The 14,231-nt window shown below is 43.0% G+C and overlaps 1 protein-coding gene across 1 annotated transcript; it reads left to right on the forward strand.

Moving 5' to 3' along the window:
* Nucleotides 1–1,540: 1,540 nt before the first annotated feature.
* On the forward strand, nt 1,541–8,513 carry LOC113510419 (probable G-protein coupled receptor Mth-like 1). Its single transcript, XM_052897450.1, has 4 exons — nt 1,541–2,884; nt 2,996–3,074; nt 7,153–7,488; nt 7,738–8,513. The coding sequence occupies exons 1-4, from the start codon at nt 1,888–1,890 to the stop codon at nt 8,141–8,143; spliced, it is 1,818 nt and encodes a 605-aa protein (XP_052753410.1). The 5' UTR covers nt 1,541–1,887; the 3' UTR covers nt 8,144–8,513.
* Nucleotides 8,514–14,231: the final 5,718 nt, after the last annotated feature.

The raw sequence follows: 14,231 nt of genomic DNA on the forward strand, positions 1-14,231 counted from the left end.
GATGCCAAGCATTTTTATCGGACGATCACAACGCGCCACATCGAGGTTACTAATGACTCAAGAGCTGGTAGCTACTTTGCGCAAAAGATAAGTTTGGCGATCCAAAGAGGCCATGCTGCCAGTATCTTGGGTACGCTGCCTCGATGTGGTGCGCTGGAAGACTATTTATATAATTATAAATGTTTAGTGTTGTTTTTTAACAAGCTTACTAGTCTAGTAATCTGAAAGTAATAGGGTCTCATATAAAAGTTCTACATTTGTACTATATAGTTTTTTTATATAAAAAACAAACCATATACAAACTTAAATGTACCAATCACAGAAATTGTAATAATATCACGAAGTGGTAAACATGCATACATCCAGTCTGATGAAAAACAGTTACTGTAGTCTTTAGATACCTGCAACACTAGGGGTGTCACATGCGCGTTGCCGACCCTGAAGAAACCTCTTTACCCCCCTTTTGAAGAACCCCACGCTGTAGTCTCTTGGGAAAATCTCGGCAGGGAGCTCATTCTACAGCCTCAGCATTTATAAGAGAAAATTCCTTTGAAACCACATTGCACGTGATCCTTTATCTTTAAGTATATGAGAATGAATTCCTTGTGGACCACTCTCCCAGTGATCGATGATAAAAGGTGCTTATCTATATCATAATATGAGATACAAAAAGCCTGAGGCTTTGGGAGAAGCTCTCTGTTGGAGATTTTTTAATGGATGATAATGGAGTGGTTAATTTTGCTTGTGCAAAATTAGTATATAGGCAGCAATGATAGGCAACGATGAAGTAGGTTAGACGGCCCATTTGACAAATTTAAAAACAATCATGATGGTTCCTAGGGGCAGCCATGTGAAGGTCAACATGTTAGTATGTATTACTAACAAAGTGTTGTTAATCCTCCCCTTTTTTTTCGAAAAGAGTGTATGGAGTTTTTTTTTATAACACGGGGCAAACGAGCAATGACCACCGCCGCCCATGATCACCCGCAACACCAAAGGCATCGCAGGTGTGCTGCCGGTCTTTTAAGAAGTAATATGTTTTTTTCTTGAAGATTATGTTGTCGTATCGGTTAGGAAATACTGCTGCTGGAAGTTGATTCCAAAGAGTGGTCGTCTTGAGGGTATATTGCTAGTAATGAGGCCATTAGGCCTCATTACTAACAATCCCTTTCCCCCAACAGTTCAAGGTTAATAATTATAGACGATAAATATGTGAGATTGGCTATTTTAGTTATCCAAGATCACATGATAGGGCAAATGACCTCAGAGCCCCAGCCTTTTCAATTCCGTAATCTTATCGCAGACGCCATAGCCAATATCGACTAGAGATATACCATATACTATATCTTTAATGCTTAACTACTAAACTGATGTAGATTGACATTATAGATAAAAATACAGAGTATACGGGATTAAATTATCATAAAATTTTTGTACACGAAATCTGGGATGTCATCTCATAGTAATAGGAGAGCGCGTAATTAGTGTGTAGTGGGGTTGATCGCATCGTGCAGCGTGCATCGTACCGGTTGTGGTCGCGGCGCGCCAGTCAGCTGGCGGCGGGGCGCTCCGCGCCGCTCGCGTCCGTCGCCGCCGCCGGCTGCCGCGCCACGCTGCACGGCCGCTCTCTCCACTAGTGTCGTGTTTACTCTCCACGAGGAAACTCGTGTCGTTGGCGAGCTGAGCTTTTACGCACGTGTTCTTACGCTAACATGTTTTTTTCGCAACTTGCGGGTTTATCGCACAAGATTAAATATATAAGATATCATCAATGGGCAGTCGTAGTTGTCTATTCTTCATAATAGTGCAGTGCTTATAGTGGCGTAAAATTGACGAGATGCAGTGTCGATTACTATTTTATTGTGGTCGGTAAACGCGGTCCGAGTGATGTTCGGAACCATAAGCCTGGCCGTGTGGAGTGTGTGGTGGGTGGCGGCCGGCGGTGTTCAACCGCCTTTACTAAACGTACCGCTTTGCTGTCCCGCCGGCCAAGAATTAGGACAAGAGGCAATTTCGCGCAACTTAACGCAAGTTCTGTCGGTCGCAGACGCCATCGAAGCCTGCCAGCCCTCCGACAGACGAGACCCGTGGAAGCCTCGCATCTATGCCCCAGCGAGAGGCTCTTTTATGGTGCGGTTGCCGGCTCACTGGCACTTGGCGTACGGAGCCATCCCCGACTGCGATAAGGTTCGCGTGCTTCCCGAGCACGCAGCAGCGTATGCGTTGCTCGCTAACAATGGCTCTCTGTGGTTACGCAGTGCGGCGCTCGCGTTGCCGACGAGCGTTTACTGTGCTGATGCAACCGCTGCACTAGTCTGTGTCGAGAATGCTCCCCATCCGCCTTCCAAGTGTTGCCCCGAAAACAGAACGTTCGATGGAATCAGATGTATCGATGATGAACGCCGTGCGGCGAAGACGGTGCTAGAATTGAACGCTCTCGCGAATGGTAGCGCGGTCGGAGTCGGGTGGCCGGCGTGCGCGGAGGGGCTGCGTTACGCGGTAGCGGGAGCTCTGCGAGGAGCGAAGCTAGATAAGGAGGGAGGACTTCAACTAGTGCAAGGAGAGTGGCTCGCGGCCGGCGCTTGGTGCGCTGAGGCCGTGGTGGACGAGGACGAGCCACGAATCCTAGCATGCGAGGCGGCGGCGCGAGCCACTAGACCAGCCCAGGCCACGCGGCACGCGCTGTACGGCGCCGGGCTGGCAGTGGGCGCGGCGTTCCTGGCGGCGACCCTGGCAGCCGGCTTCGCGCTGCCCGCCGCACACCACGCGCTCCACTGGCGCTGCCAGACGCACTACGTGGCGGCGCTGATGCTGGGCGACGTGCTGCTCGCCGCCACGCAATTGGCCGGGGACAGGGTGCCTCCGACGCTATGTCGAGCTCTCGGTGAGTTCCGCCCTTTTAATACCTACATCGATGTACGATATGGTAAAGTACTTCGAATACTTTAAAATTCTTACATTGAATTGTTTTGTTTTGTTGTGTTGCATGGTGCAGCGGTGTGTATGCACTTTCTGTTCCTGTCAGCGTTCTTCTGGCTCAACACGATGTGTTTCAACATATGGTGGACATTTAGGTGAGTTTTAAATGTAGGAAGATTTATTGATCACTTACAAGATATTTGAAGTACATTTCAAACCATTATCATCATAAACTTCCTTGCTAGAATTATTGGATCAACATAGAGAAGTTGAGTAAAAGAACAGAAACAGTTGGACCGAGATAAGAATAAAATGTCCTTTTAAAATTGGAAACTACTCGGTACTAATGTGCACCTGTACCTATTCGCGTAACATTCAATTATTTTCTCTTACTTGATATTTAATTCATATTGAAAGAAGAGAACGAATTTATCAGCATATAAAAAGAGATTATTATATTTTATGCAGAGAATTTAAATAAATAAAATAAAAATAACGGCAAACAATGAGTAGGATACGCTTGACATCTATTGCCTCATGACGCCGATATTTATTAATTTATTTTATTAAGCACATTACAAAAAAATGTTTTGGTACAGAAGGCGGACTGAATACTATATAGCGTTCTCTCGCAGCCAACTTAATCTTTACGCATATGCGAGAAGTACAATCCATTGTACTATGCGCTCGTTTAGTTAAATGATATTGATTTTAACTTAAAATTTCTACAATCTGTTTTATTATAAACTTAATAAAAATATAAAAAAAAAAGGAATTGATCCGAACATGAAACTACACTTGGGTAATGTCCAATAGTAGTAGAAATAAAACATCGATTAATTGTATAAATGCTTCAATTGGTCACTGTTCATTTACACTGTGTCTCCGAGTTCTGTACCATAAATATTATTCACAACGTTTCTACTTTCACACCTTAAACAGTCTAACCAGTTACTTACAGAGATGGATGCAAAAGATTTAAACGGGTTTTAGTTATTAATATAAACTTTATAGTAAAATAGTTGTTTCGTGTCGGCTACGTCTCAGTGTTCGTAATCGCAACCTTCCAGCCTGTTCTGAATCTCGGCTTGACGAGATTCGGAACGAAAATATACGACTAATTATTTACACGTACATGCAAGTAAAGCTCGTTTAAATCTTTTATATGCGAGTACAGCAAACAGTTTATAAAGTTAACCAAATTGTGTTCAAAATAATTATCTAGAAACAAATACTTATTATTATAATCATTGTAACAACCCATTGGTGTCCCACTGTTGGGCACAGTTTATTTCATATCAGCAGGCTATTATAGCGCTGGCTGGGTTACTTTATGAGATTTCACTATGAACTCGACTTAGTGAGGGCTGGAGTCGTTACTAACTAATAGTTCCTGCCCTCGGGCTGACTGGAATGCGCTGGTTTATAGGTAGTCTGTTTCTTATTACGACACCTTCTCTCTCTTAATCTTTTATGTCATTCTTAACTTATCGTCCACCACTTTCGTTCGTTTGGACAATAATTATAAAACGCATATGTAAGTTTGAAGGTTTTAAATAATTGCACGTTAAGAAACATGAAGAAAATTAAAATGTTTTTTACTAACGCGTGGTATCGTGATTCTTTTTTAAATTAATAAAAAAATAAATAAATTCTTAACGAGTGCTTACATTATAAAATATACGTTATGTTCTAAAATTAAACTTTCGTTGCCAGGACTAACATTTTTATTGTAGATTGTTATAGATTGGACCTCACGTAACAAATAGTTCGTATGTTGGCAGAGAAGAGTACTATAATTATTAAATCAAAAGTAAAAGTTCGCTCGTGGCGTGTGTCAATGCTATACCCACTGTAATGCAAAGTCCCCGTATTTATGTTGTGTTGTAATTCCATTCTTGCGGAATGCAATACCGAACGTTTCAATCGAAGTGACAATCGGCCGGAGAACGAAACCGATAACACGCATACACTGTGACGATACGAATACGACGCACTCCCTTGTGAATACTAAAGACCGGTAAACCGGTCTTGTGAATCAGGCTCGTATTGCAACAGTTATGCGGACTACAAGGACGTACGTGTTTCATTGTTCAATACAATAATTCGGTAAAACAGATGATTATTTCTCATTTCTAAAATTTGATTTATCAAAGGACGTTTTTATTAAAAAGGTTATAATGATATATGATTATAATCCTAAATAATAATGACATTGATAATAAAAAACCCTAAAAACTAAATATAACCATTATTAAACGACTAGTACAGTAATACATACTACTACTACTACCCATTCGTGTTTCAACCGTGAAGCAGTTGTGTTTGCATGGCTGTGTTTCGGTTTGAAGGGTGGGATATGGCGTGAATTTACTGGGTACAGAGGAATAACACCTGAGTCCTCAGGAATGGCAACGCATGGGGGTATCATGGGCGAAACAGTATACTCTGTTATGTCCATGATACTGCTCATGTCTATAGGCGACGGTTACCACTTTACATCAGGTGGGCCGTCAGCTTGTTTGCCATTCTAAGTTGTATAAAAAAAAATACTAGATTTGTTTCGTTGGTAAGAAATGACGATATTAAATCATAAACAATAACATTGATTATCAAGATCACAAAACACCAGATCTTATATGGTTGCAATGTATTTATGCACAAAAGAAATACCTTCTGAAAATAGAATCTAATTGCATCTTTATATGCAAGCATAACTCCTTAGCGATATATCTTCTATTGTTTATTATGACTATATATTCAATTCGTACTGCTGACGTGCCTTCCAAGCGTGGCAGCTATTGATAAAGCCACCTTTTTATGGCGGGAGGCCTATGTTCATCAGTGGTCAGTAAACGGCTGACATGATGATTCAGTTCCTAATTGAAAGTATTGAGAAAACATTGCGAGAATATTATCATTGTCAATCAATGACATCATCATACTATAGGACCTTATCTCGTATTGGCGTGGACAGTTTTTGGTTTTTTTTAGTACATTTTTGGTACGGAACCCTAACAAACGAATTGAGCACCTCCTTCTTTTGGAGGTAGTTTAAAAATTGATAATTAAAACATAAGAAAATTCTAATGCAATATTTGGGAACGGACGTCCAATTCATATCCGCGACAGAAAATGTAACAATAGGTGACTCATCAAACAGCATTGGATTGCATAAGAAATTGTTGACAAGTCGACAAGTCGGACGTGTCTGGCGTTGTCTTGCGTTGTCTTGCTGCAGCCCACTGACATTGTAAATGTGAAAGTTTGTAAAGATGTTCGGAATTCGGATGTTTGTTGCTCCATTACGCTTAAACGGCAAACGGATTTGACCATACACAACTGGACCACGTCCTAGATTATATATTGTACAGAATGATTTTATCCTCATTTACACGGACAAAGTCGCGGAATACGGTCAGTACATAGTTTGCCTGACTATTTTTAAAAGTTCATTAAGTGAAATACTCATAAGAAGATGAACTTGTTTAAGTACATATGTAAATGTAATAGATTTTATTTTTCGTTTATAATTAATGCTTGAACCTATTGAACCTTTTTATCAATCTTCTTCAAAAATAAGAAGCTTCTCAATTCGGTGTTTTTGATGTTTGTTACCTCATAACTCCGTCAATTCTAAATCTACTATATTTGGAAATACTTTTTTTTTATCTGAAAGGGTATCCTTACAGATCGGTCCCATAAAATTTTTTGTCAAAACCTAGTTTAATTTTAGATTTGGATTTTTGATTGGATTTGTTAAAATTGAAATCGGTTTTTTGGGACACAACATTTAATTATATTTACTACTTTGTATGCGTGGATTAAGTACGTGTAGTGATAGGATTATACATAATACGTATCATATCAGCTTGTAACTGTCCATTGCTGGACATAAGTGTCGCCCTTGGTGGATTTTGCCAGTAGTCGTCACGCTTGTCAGGTGGATTGACAACCGCAGTTAGGCTTTGGAGATGTTTTAAGAGGGACGTTGCTGTCTTCTCTCGCTCTCCCTTAGTCGCTTCTTACGACATCCATGGGAAAGGAAGGGATAACCTATTCTATGCTGGGACCACACGGCAACTTAGTGTATAATTGGAAAATTACAACACGGCGCCTAGATGTGGGATGCTAATGGGTTGTTATGGCTTACTGAATGTGTACATAACATCGATGATAATGTTGCGAAGTGAGCGAGTGCGAGACATGTACGGTGTGGGTCGTGGTGCACAGAGACTTCCGGCCGACGAGCCTGGAGCGCGGCCAGGAGGCGTGGCGGCTGCGCGTGTACATGCTGTACGCGTGGGGCGGGCCGCTCGTGGTGGCCGGCGCGGCCGCGCTGCTCGACCAGCTGCCACCCGCCGCCGCCGGTGCCGGCGCCGCGCCCTTCCTGCGCCCGCGCTTCGCCGTCCAGCGCTGCTGGTTCTACGGTGACATGGAGATCCTCGTCTACTTCTTCGGCCCCGTCGGCGTGCTGCTGCTCGTCAACCTGGCACTCTTTATATCTACCACGCGCCAGCTCACCTGCGGGCTCTGGCGGCGGGACGAGGTCAAGTCCACTTCGGAAAGGTTCGTCGCTTACTTAATGCAACTTAAAAAATGTAATCAACATTTGCTTCTTTTAATGGTGACTTATAGTTTGTTTATTGTATATGGGAGATATCTACACTCAGTAATGAGAAGCTACGGAATGTCATGTGTATTCAATTTAAGACCACAAATTATTACAAGGCCGAAAGAGTTAATAGCTTTTTTAAGTGAATTTTCGTGACTCCCCTGATGGAATTTCTATTAAAAGTGTTGTATGTCCGCGTGCAGGGCGGCGCTGGGGCGCGTGTGTGCCAAGCTGGTGGTGGTGATGGGAGTGACTTGGGGCGCGGACGTGGTGTCGTGGGCGGCCGGCGGGCCCGACTACGTGTGGTACGCGACGGACCTGCTGAACGCGCTGCAGGGCGTGTTCATCTTCCTGGTGGTGGGGTGCCAGCCGCACGCGTGGGCCGCGCTGCGGCGGTGCGCGGCGGCGCGCTGCTGCCGCTGGTGCTGCGGGGCCGCGGCCGCCGCCGACGGCGCCGGCGCCGCCGCGCGCGCCACGCACTCCTCCACGCACCTGCCCTCCTGCGGCGAGTCGCTCACGCACACCACCGCCGCGCCCGCGCCCGCGTCCGCCGCCGCCGCCGCCGCCGCCCCCGCCCCCGCCAAGATCCCCATGGAGACGGTGTGCTGAGTGGTGCGTGCCCGTGCAGTGCAGACTAGTGCCTACTGCCCCGCGAATCCAGCTTTAATGTACTTCTCGTATGTCATACGTGTATTTATTCTACAGTATTATTTTTGTATTTGTGTTTAACGATTACGATAACAGTGTATCGTATGATTGTGTGTAACAGTAGATAGTGATCCGTATCTACGAGTACAGCGAGACTGTCGGCCGCTACGAGAGGCTCTGTGTAGTTCGTTATGTCCGCGAGGCGAAATAGTTGTGTAATTAATGACTAAGTAAGTAGTGACGTGCACTCCGTGCATCCTCACAATGAATGTCGACGAGACTTTCGCTCTTGCCTGTTCGATTGGCTGTTGAATAAAAATTAATGATGTAACGACCGAGTCTCATTGTTCCCGCGTCCACTATGTGAAGGTAGTGCGAGGGGCGGCAGGGTGCTGGCGACGCGGCGCGCGTTTATATCTTTTGTTCGCGCGGCGGCTCTCCCGTCCGCAACATTCGACAGGTGTTGCCGCGCCTGCCTGTGTGTGTATCGACGCGGCGTGCAGCGCGCGCTACGTCAATGGTAAGTGGTCACACACTGGCCGCCGTCCTCCCCCCGCCCCCCGCGGTGCGCGCCACCGGTCCGGTCGCGGCTTTCTCTCGTGTTACGTAAACACTGTGCGCCCAGCACGCTCGCAGTCACGAGTCACGTGAGCCGCATACTCTAACAGGCGTCGCAGGTCGCCGTGAACCAGGCGGTGGCGAATGTGCCCTGCAGCATAATACACATTGGCGAATACATTTTATAGATGTAGACTACACGTGCTCCATGGTTTCGCTCGTTTGAATTAGTTATAACATAAGAAATGTTAAGTAAGGATATAACCTATCTATGCACTAAATTTCATTCAAACCTGTTCGATAGATTTTATATGAAAGGGTAATAAATATCCACCCATACATATTCGCGAACTTTCTCGTTTCTAGTGGTGGTTGCAAGTAGGTTTGTCGCTGCAGGTGTATGCAGGTGCGGTTGTAATTATACAACGATATTTAGCGAGCGAGCCTGCGACCTGAGTAGCAAGCTAGCAGCTTGTGTTGCTATTTCATTTAACTTTGTTCAATGGCTTAAGTTATTTTTATATACCGCGAAGGTAGTAAACAAGCATACAACCCGTCTGATAGGGGTGGAAGAGGAGTTGTTAGTGAAGCGGACTACCAATCCCCATTGCTAGCAATATACCCTGTCAGGTCGACCTCCACGTGGTCCCCCTAGAAACCATCGTGCTGAATGGATGTGGATGTTAGGTGAGAATAAAAAGACAGGTCAGTTAGCCCATCGTGATGAATTCAACAATAAATTAGTCACGATAGTTTCTAGGGAGAACCGCTTGGAGGTCGACCTGATAGGGTATATTGATAGCAATGTGGACTAACCTCTTATTACTAACAATCCCTTCCCCCCGCCCGTTCTGTGCTGGGTGTGTATTGCTGTCGCGGTGCCGTATCCGGCTGTCTGTTGGCACGCGACTGGAGGCGAGCGTTACGTGAATCACGGGATGGTATGGTCGCAGCGCGCTTATGCCTGATTGCGCAATGTTCATGCAATCAATCGCTTCCCATGAACTACCCGTGACATACATACCTGCACCAACTGTCTATCGTCTGACAAATTAACTACCTTTACAGGAGATTAACATATTTTAGTACAGCCGGCGGTTCTTTTTTATTGGGTGATAATGGTATGGTAACTCCGTCCCCGCTATCAGTATACACTGGCGTGGCACCAGTGATAGATGACTGATGAGGATGAACTACTACTACTACATGGTCTTAACAATATCACAGACTGTGTGAAACTGTACCAGTCTTTACTATTATTATAAACTAGTTCTTACCCGTGACATTGTCCGCGTGACCGGGATATGTTTGGTATCGGGGACAAGAAGTTGCCTATTTAAATCTCTATCCTATATGATCGTATAGTGTGTGTAGTGTACCAAATGGCATAGTGACTGGTCAAGCTGTAAAGGCATTGAGAGGTAACAAACAAACAAACTTAAGTAAAAATATTTATATTTACACACACAATATATACACACACACACATATACATGGTACAGGACATATATATATATATATATGTTTATATATATATACATATATATTTTTACATATATACACACACATACATATACAATCAAAAAACGGAACCTTATATAGGATCACTTCGATATATGTCTGTGTGTCGGGATACATATTAATTTTCATAGGAACGCGTGAAGATATCATAAAATAAATAATTATATAATCATAAATAAAGTCTGCAATCTCTGAAATGAAGCAATGAAAAAATAATCTTTAAATCGACGCAATCAAAAGATACGGTCGTTTATGTTCCATTTATATCGCATACTTCGACATTCGCAAAGGGAATCAAAACCTATAGAGTACTTCCCGTTGACCTAGAATCAGGAAATTTGGCAAAAAGCAATGTCATGCAGCACAAGTAAATGGGGGGAAAAACAAAACCCGTAAATTTGTAGTTATTTCATAAAAAAAATTAAACTTGATGTTTTTGTACGGAATCCTCGTAGCGTGAGTTCGACTCGCATTTCACCTGCTTTTTTCCAATGGTCATGTTTGAACTACGGCGAGAGGGTGAAGTGAATTCAAAAAGAAAAGCAGGCAGTAGTCTATATATATCAAGTAATATGATATATCGTTTATACTGTGACATCACAGTTTAGCTTAAGATGTCCTCAGTGCTGTTCAAGTCTGAATGGTTCACCGCTTTCCGTCATTGGTTTGCCATTTCAAGTTGTATAAAAACCGACTGCTAATAATAAATGAGCGGCGATTGTCTTCTCTATTATAACTGTCATTGTTGAGATACAGGTTGTGCTGTATTGAGTAATGGAGTGAGTCATTTGTACTCAACAATGGAGGCATTAGTGAAATGCTGCCAGTGACGCGTCCGATGTTCGTGCAATCGACGCCTCGCTGCAGTACCTAGTAGGTAGGTGTTGGGGGAAAGAGATTATTAGCAATGGAGTTTGACAGCTAATTGATAGCAATATGCCCTATTTTTTTTTTGGGTGATAATGGAATGGTAACCCCACCTGCGCTATCGGTATACACCGGCGGGGCACAAGTGAAGGATGATAGGTGTGGATGAAGCAGGTCAGTTAGCCCATCGTGACGAATTCAACAAGAATTGTTCTCGATGGTTTCCAGGAGGAACCACGTGGAGGTCGACCTAATAGGGCATATTGCTAGCAATGGGGCTGTCAAACTCCATTGCTAACAATCCCTTTCCCCCTAATATGCCCTATTAGATCAACTTCCACGTGGTTCCCCCTGGAAACCATCGTGAACAATTTTTGTTGAATTCGTCACGATGGGCTAATCTGCGTCATCCTCACCTATTATCCTTCTACTCCGCCGGTGTATTCCGATATCGCAGGTGGTGTTACCATTCCTTTATCATCCATTAAAAAAAAGTAGATAGGTGAGGCACGGCGGCACAGCTGTGTCCGTGGTACTTAACGTCACGTCTTTAATATTATGAGTGGATATGTAATAAATAACTTGTAAATACGTGTACGTAGATAAAGGGCTCTGTGTGTAGGGGTTATCGCTCGCCCTGTGCCCTCCGGCCTCGCCGGTCGCGGGCTCTCCGCGGCGCTCTCTGGTGCCGCGCTCCGTCACTCAGCGTGATCACATAGCACGGTCTACAATCTACATTGACAGACCAGATAAGCAGCTCTGTCCGCGACGTACCTACTCGCCTAATAACCGGCGCCGGCTGCATGCATGATTCATTCGGGTGAGCGACTACTATGACTAGCTGCCCATTACTCCTCAGTATCGCATCCCAGATAACGGATATAGGAACTCGTTTAGTTCTTACAATTGGTTGTTTTGTTGTTTATCTCGGTGCGGTGTCCCCGCTCGGGGCGCTCGGGAGCGATGTGTGCGTGTTTGTTGCATGGACACTGGCCCTTTTATCAACCGACTTTCAAAAAGAAGGTTTCGAGTCGCTTGTATTTTTCTACGTTTGTTACCTCATAACCTTATCAGTTGTAAACCAATTTGGAATATTTTTTTTTTTATCTAAAAGAACGTATTTATAGATTGGTCACATAGAAATTTTATCAAAATCGTTCCAGTAGTTTAGTTTTTAAATTAAAATAACTGGTTTTGCCACAAATAGTGGCTAAACTTAATAAAATGGGGAAAAGGGATTGTTAGTAATGGAAATTAGTAACCCTATTGCTAGCAATATACCCTGTCAGGTCGACTTTCTAGTGGTTCCCTCTGGTAACTATCGTGATTGATTTATTATTACATTCGTCACGGTGAGCTAACTGACCCGCTTCATCCCTCACTGATGCCTCGTCAGTGTATGCCGATAGTGTAGGCGGGGTTACCATTCCATTATCACCCAGCAAAAAAACCCTAACAGTAAGTAATGACATGCAGTACAGTGTAGCTCATAGAAGAACAAGTATAATATTATATCAGTTACAACTTATAGAAGGGAGAAGGTATTATTAGTAATGGCTAGTAAATACTAGCAATATACTCTGCTAGCTCGACCTCCACAAGGTTCTCCCTGAAAACCATCGCGATTAGTGCTAATAAATTCGTCACGATGGGCCGACTGACCTCTTTCATCTTGACCTATAATCCGTCACTAGTTCAGGGGGGGTTGCCATTCCATTATCATCTCATATAAATCTATAACCTATAGTTATTTTTCAATATCGAAGTAATTTGCTCGTTTTCAAATTCATTACAGTCGCTATGGTAACTATGAAGTTCGTGCTCAGGATGCTGAGGATACAGGTACATTGCCACCGTGAATAATCTACGTGCTAGAACCGATTTGAATAATATTCGAATAGATAGATAGATAGATAGATATATATAATTTATTTGCATTACTTACAGCACACAAATCACAACCGACGTAGATAGGCATACACAGTAAAAAGAGATAAAAATAAATGCATAAACAAAAAAATACATAAAAGAAAAATATTAATAAAGAGATTGCTTAGCGATAAAGTCGCATTTTGTATCATTTCTCATTACAATTAAATGTATTTACTATTCTATAAATGGTGCAATAAAGTGTAAAATAAAATAAATATATATTTTTTTCCTTTCATGGTCACACACACTATGTCACAAACACAAAATGGTCACAACTCAGTTTATGACTTTTCCCTAAAAAGAATATAATTATTATTAGCAAATTTGGATAAGTTAAGGTAAAATAAGATATTAATATGGAATGTAAAATTGTAGTGGGATATGTCTTAACTGATAAACGGATATTCAATGCAGACCCACACAATGAGTGCTAGGTGCTGGTGAGTCACAGTGATAAGATTATAAATTGCATGTGATTCTCGAACGCATTCCGTGAACGAGCGGCACAAAGAGCATCCGAGGCTGACACGAGAGCTGGGTCACGACTCGCGAGTGGCGCGACCTTGGACACGGCCACTCTGTAGTTAGGTCTCTGCACTTTAGAATTAACTTAAAAATTTTACTACAATGAATAGAGTTATTTGTAAAAGTCACAATCTCCATTGAGTATAAATATTGGGACTTTTGTTTCCCAACACAAATTAATTAGATATTCAGAACAATACAATTCCTTTTTCCCATTCGTGTTTTTGCTGTGCAGAACCTGTGTTTATATGGTTGTGTTTCAGTTTGAAGGATGGGATATAGCAAGTAGATTACAGGATAAGCTCGGGGTGCTCAATAGAGTTAAACAGTACTTCAGCCCGACACAAAGACTTGTTGTACAAGTCGCAAATCCGATCCCTCATTGAGTACTGCTTACATCTGTGGTATGGAGCACCTGGATACCAGCTTGATTCTCTTGACTCGGTTCAAAGACGGCATATGAGAATTGTTGACGATCCTAAGCTCACAGGCGATATCGAGCCTTTTAGTCTAACTTACTGACTTTGCTTCCCTTTATGTATTCTACCGTTAGTATAACGGATTATGTTCTGAGGAATTGTTTGAAATGATGTGCACAGCCACCTTTTATCATCGCACCGCTCGCTGTTGACAGGGAATTCATCCT

The sequence above is a fragment of the Galleria mellonella genome, unplaced genomic scaffold (genome assembly GCF_026898425.1).
Source record: "Galleria mellonella isolate WM207_F2 unplaced genomic scaffold, CSIRO_AGI_GalMel_v1 utg103, whole genome shotgun sequence".
NCBI classification, from domain to species: Eukaryota; Metazoa; Arthropoda; class Insecta; order Lepidoptera; family Pyralidae; genus Galleria; species Galleria mellonella.